Source organism: Physeter macrocephalus, chromosome 4 (genome assembly GCF_002837175.3).
Source record: "Physeter macrocephalus isolate SW-GA chromosome 4, ASM283717v5, whole genome shotgun sequence".
NCBI classification, from domain to species: domain Eukaryota; kingdom Metazoa; phylum Chordata; class Mammalia; order Artiodactyla; family Physeteridae; genus Physeter; species Physeter macrocephalus.
In genome coordinates this window covers 115,700,559-115,704,938 of record NC_041217.1, presented here as the reverse complement: position 1 = coordinate 115,704,938, position 4,380 = coordinate 115,700,559, and the positions used below count along the sequence as shown (strand labels likewise).

Sequence of the window (4,380 nt, the reverse complement as noted above, 5' to 3'; positions counted from 1 at the left end):
GCATCGGCAGGCGGACGCGCAACCACTGCGCCACCAGGGAAGCCCGATCTTATTATTCTTTTTAAAAACTAACTTTGGTTCTGTTGATCTTCTCTTTGTATACTTATTTTTGCGTTATTAATTTTTGCTTTTACTTTTATTACTTAATTTCTTCTTTTTTCTTTGTGTTTAATTGGTTTTTCTTGACGTTGTGAAGTTGATTTATATAATTCATTTTCAGCCTTTCTTCTTTTCTAATACATGTATTTAATTATATACATTTTTTACAGTATGTTTTAGCTTCATTTCACAAGTTTCGACAATAATATTTTATTATCATTTATTCAATTTTCCAGATCTCATTAAGTTTTCTTATTTGATCCAGGGATTTCTTAGTAGTAGATTTCTTTATTTTCTAATGTATTAGGGGATCTTTTTTTTTTTTTTTCTGATTTCTAGCCTATATTCTTATTCAAAATTATAGTGCTTTGAAATATTTTGAGACTTGCTTTTCGAGTTTTGTGGGACTATTTTAATATATGTTCTACTCCTTCCTTCTCCCATTCTTAGACTCTAGTTGCACAGATGTTAGCTAATTTTACTGTACCCTCTAGTCTCTTTTGTCAATTGTTTTTCTTCCTCTTCTTTTTGTCTCATTATTTCAGTTTGATATAGTTTCTTCCAACTAATTATTCCTTTTAAGTGTGTTTATTAACCTTCAGTTATCTTCCAATTTTTAAATTTCAGATATATTTTTTTAAGTCCAGAATTTCCTTAAAATTTTTTTTTCCATTTTACTGTCAACCATTCAATCTTATCTTTAACTTATTTGAACACACCAAGCTTAGTTATTTAAAAATTGCTGTGGGTAATTCCATTATCAGTATGGATTTGTTTCTATTTTCTTTTCTGTTTTTTCTCTTGGTTTTCTATCATGTTGTTTTGTCTGCTCCCCTGTGTTTATCATGAGTGTGAGACATTGAATATCAAGAAATTGTGGAGGTAATTTAAAGTTAAGAAAATGTTCTCTTCATCCAAAGTTTATTTTGCATCTGTCCTGTAGCTAGAGACACTGACAATCCTCATTTGTCTTAATCTGATTATAGATTGAGAAGACTAGAGATGAAATTAAGTCTATCTCCCAGTCCACTGGTGCTTCTTCTCTGTAGCTCTTCATAATTGTCACGCATGGCCTCGGGGAGGGTTGTGAAGGCACCCTCTTTGTTGTGCTATATTACCCTAGCTCTATGAATCTAGCAAAAGCTTTGCTGAACTTCTTAGCATCTTCTAAAGTTGACAGATGCATCAAATGCCAAGCTTACCTCTCTGTCTTCACTTCTTTTCCAAATCTTAGCTAATAACATAATTCTTCACTGCTTTTTTTCTCTCCAATACTTTCAAATATATCTGTTTTACAGTTTATCCTGTGTTTCTAATTCTTCTTATTGAAAGAATTGGCGTGATGGCTAATGGTCTATTTTGCCACTTAGGCAAAATAGACCATTTTAATCCTATTTAATTAAATAGCATTTAATCCTATTTAATCCTCTCATGTTTCAATTTCTTTCTTTGTACACTGTTTTCTGAATTAATTTCTCATTTCTATCTTCAAATTCATGGGTTGGCAAACTATGGCCTATGTGCCAGCCATCTATTTTTGTAAAAAAACTTCTACTGGAACGCTGTCATGCACATTTGATTAAATATTTTTTGTGGCTGCTTTTGCCTTACATTGGCAAAGTTGAGTCATTGTGGTAGAGACCTTATGACCCACTTAGCCTAAAATTTTTACTATCTGTTATTAAGAAAAAGTGTGCTGATCCCTGTTCTAATTCATGAATTTTTCTCTATTTTTTTAATCCAGTCTGTTTATTTTTTCTACTGACCTTAAAAAATTAATGGTATTTTAAATATCTAAATTATCTATTTTTTCATATCTACCTATAGTTTTATATATATATGCACATATATGTATGTATATATGTGTGTGTGTATTTTATATATATATATATATATAATCCTTATAATCCAAATCAAATAACATGCTTTAAGTGGGCGAGAGGAAAAAATAACTCACTGGAACTAGTATGGCAGAAACTACAATGCTATACTACTCTCTCAAACTATTAATTTTTTTTCTCACTAGATACAGAACAATGGCAGTGACAACCACACTGACATGGAATGAGGAAAAGAGTCTGCAAAAGCTGCTTGGAAATGTTTCTTTGAGACTTCTTTATAAGTCTAAGTGTCCACGGAAACAGAATTAGAAATATGCATAATAGGTGCATTCGTCAGGGATCCACTATAACAATGATTTATCGTCCCAAGAATATTTTTGGTATCTTTATGCTTAGGCATTATCCTGAAATGTCTGAAAGTTTTAGAGAACCAAATACTTCCTTCTGTTTTTCATTTCAAAAGAATAAAACAATGGAAATGACTGCTGCATTTTTAAATTGAACATTGGAAATTAGCGATGACCAACTGGTATTTCAGTTCTCTATTTCTCCCTATCAGTATTTATCTCTAGATTTATACAATAGAATCATTGTTATATCTAAACTTTTAGTGGAAAAATTAGGACTAAAATCTGACTTAGGCTCCCGATTTTTGGAATGTGAAGTTTTTCGAGTGGAAGGTAAGTTAAATTAGATAATCCTACATTCTGGTTCTAGTCTTTGTGTTTGGTAGGTCATAATTAATCTATGTGAACAAGGATAAAGGAGATAGACAATTGAATTTCATGCCACAAAATTTTTTATAAGCTCAAAAATGAAACCTGGAAGGCCTAAAGGTTATGGGGTTATTACCCAGAAAGAATAGGCAGCTTTGATCAAAGTAAGTTGAGACGTGTGAGTGAAGAGATGGAGATGGAGAGAGAGAAAGGGTGGGGGGAAGGCCTCAGTATTTTGACAGGTGACACCTTTGGGGTCAGCTCGAGGACCTCTAGGCATAATTATATGAGTTTGCAGAGTGACTTAACGTACAAAGAAGAAAATTTTAGCTCCTCTTCATCTCGTTATGCTGCCGACCCTAACTCCTAACCCAACAGCTCAGCTGGGTTATGCAAGAAGACTCAATACCCTATTTAGAAGGTAGACATGGCCACACTAAACCAGACAAGTTTAAACATTATTACGCTATGTTTATTTCCTTTAGGAATTAAGGATGATGAAGGCTACATAAACAGGATAATAAGAGCCACACAGTAAGTTAGTTTCTTGGACTATCTATTACTCATTTCATTACTCACCAACTGTATAAATGGCACCGACAAATAGTAAAATTAAAAATTGTATCACTTGGAGTGATAAAAATCGGTTATAGTGTTCCTGACATAATGTGTTCAAGACAATTTAGAACAGCAACAAAAACAAAACCACTACCAAGTGAAACTTTTAAGATCCACCTGATGACAATTTGACTTCATGTTTCACTTTGGCCCTGTTACATTCAAAGTTTTCCAGACAGAGTCGAGATGACCATTTTAGATAATTCCTCTGAATCCTTTCCTTGAGAATAAAGTTTTTGGGGAACCTCGAAAAATTTTAAAAACAAAGTCCCTTCTCCCCAGTTTATAGATAAACACCTGCATTGCATATATTTTATTTTTATTTCTCCTTAATATAACCTTTTTACTGAAAATGCATCTTCAGTGTTACTGTTATTTCTTACTAGATTTATATGGTCTAAGGCTAACAGTTTAGCAATGATTTGGTTGCTGGTTAATGTTTAACTTAGCTATAGATAAGTGCATTTTCTTCAAGCACAAAATGTATAACCTTAGACCCTTTCAAGTCATATGATAGATGTTAATATCAAAATAATAAGTAAGCATTAAATCATACTTTTCAGAGGGAAGAAAAGAACCAGGAGAATTGTATTCTTCCTTATGGAAATCTGCCTGTTGTATTTAACTACTGCATTTTTACAGGCACAGAAATAGTCTCCTAGCAGACCTCAGAGCCTACAGGCCCTATGCAGACTTGGTTTCAGAAATCCATATTCTCTTGTTGGGTCCAGTGGGGTCTGGAAAGTTCAGTTTTTTCAATTCAGTGAAGTCCATTTTCCAAGGCCATTTGACTAACCAAGCCATAGTGGGGTCTGATGTCACCAGCATTACTGAACAGGTAAGTTACTTCAGGATTTCCTGAGGATTTTGTTTTATGGATTACAATTATTATTTTATAAGAAATGACCATGAGAAGCAAAACAGTGATTTAAACCTTCACAGGGGTAAATCAATCTATCAATGCTCCTATAAAGACTATCTTGGGCTTCCCTGGTGGCGCGGTGGTTGCGCGTCCGCCTGCCGATGCAGGGGAACCGGGTTCGCGCCCCGGTCTGGGAGGATCCCACATGCCGTGGAGCGGCTGGGCCCGTGAGCCATGGCCGCTG

At 34.2% G+C, this 4,380-nt stretch overlaps 1 protein-coding gene across 1 annotated transcript in view; it reads left to right on the top strand.

Annotated features, from left to right (window-relative positions):
• IFI44L (interferon induced protein 44 like) overlaps positions 1-4,380 on the top strand; it is a 19,267-nt gene that overhangs the window by 2,531 nt on the left and 12,356 nt on the right. The window contains 4 exon segments of the mRNA XM_007121278.4: positions 2,126-2,225; positions 2,227-2,620; positions 3,142-3,190; positions 3,917-4,112. Of these exon segments, the coding sequence (XP_007121340.3) occupies positions 2,136-2,225; positions 2,227-2,620; positions 3,142-3,190; positions 3,917-4,112 (729 nt within the window). The 5' untranslated portion in view covers positions 2,126-2,135.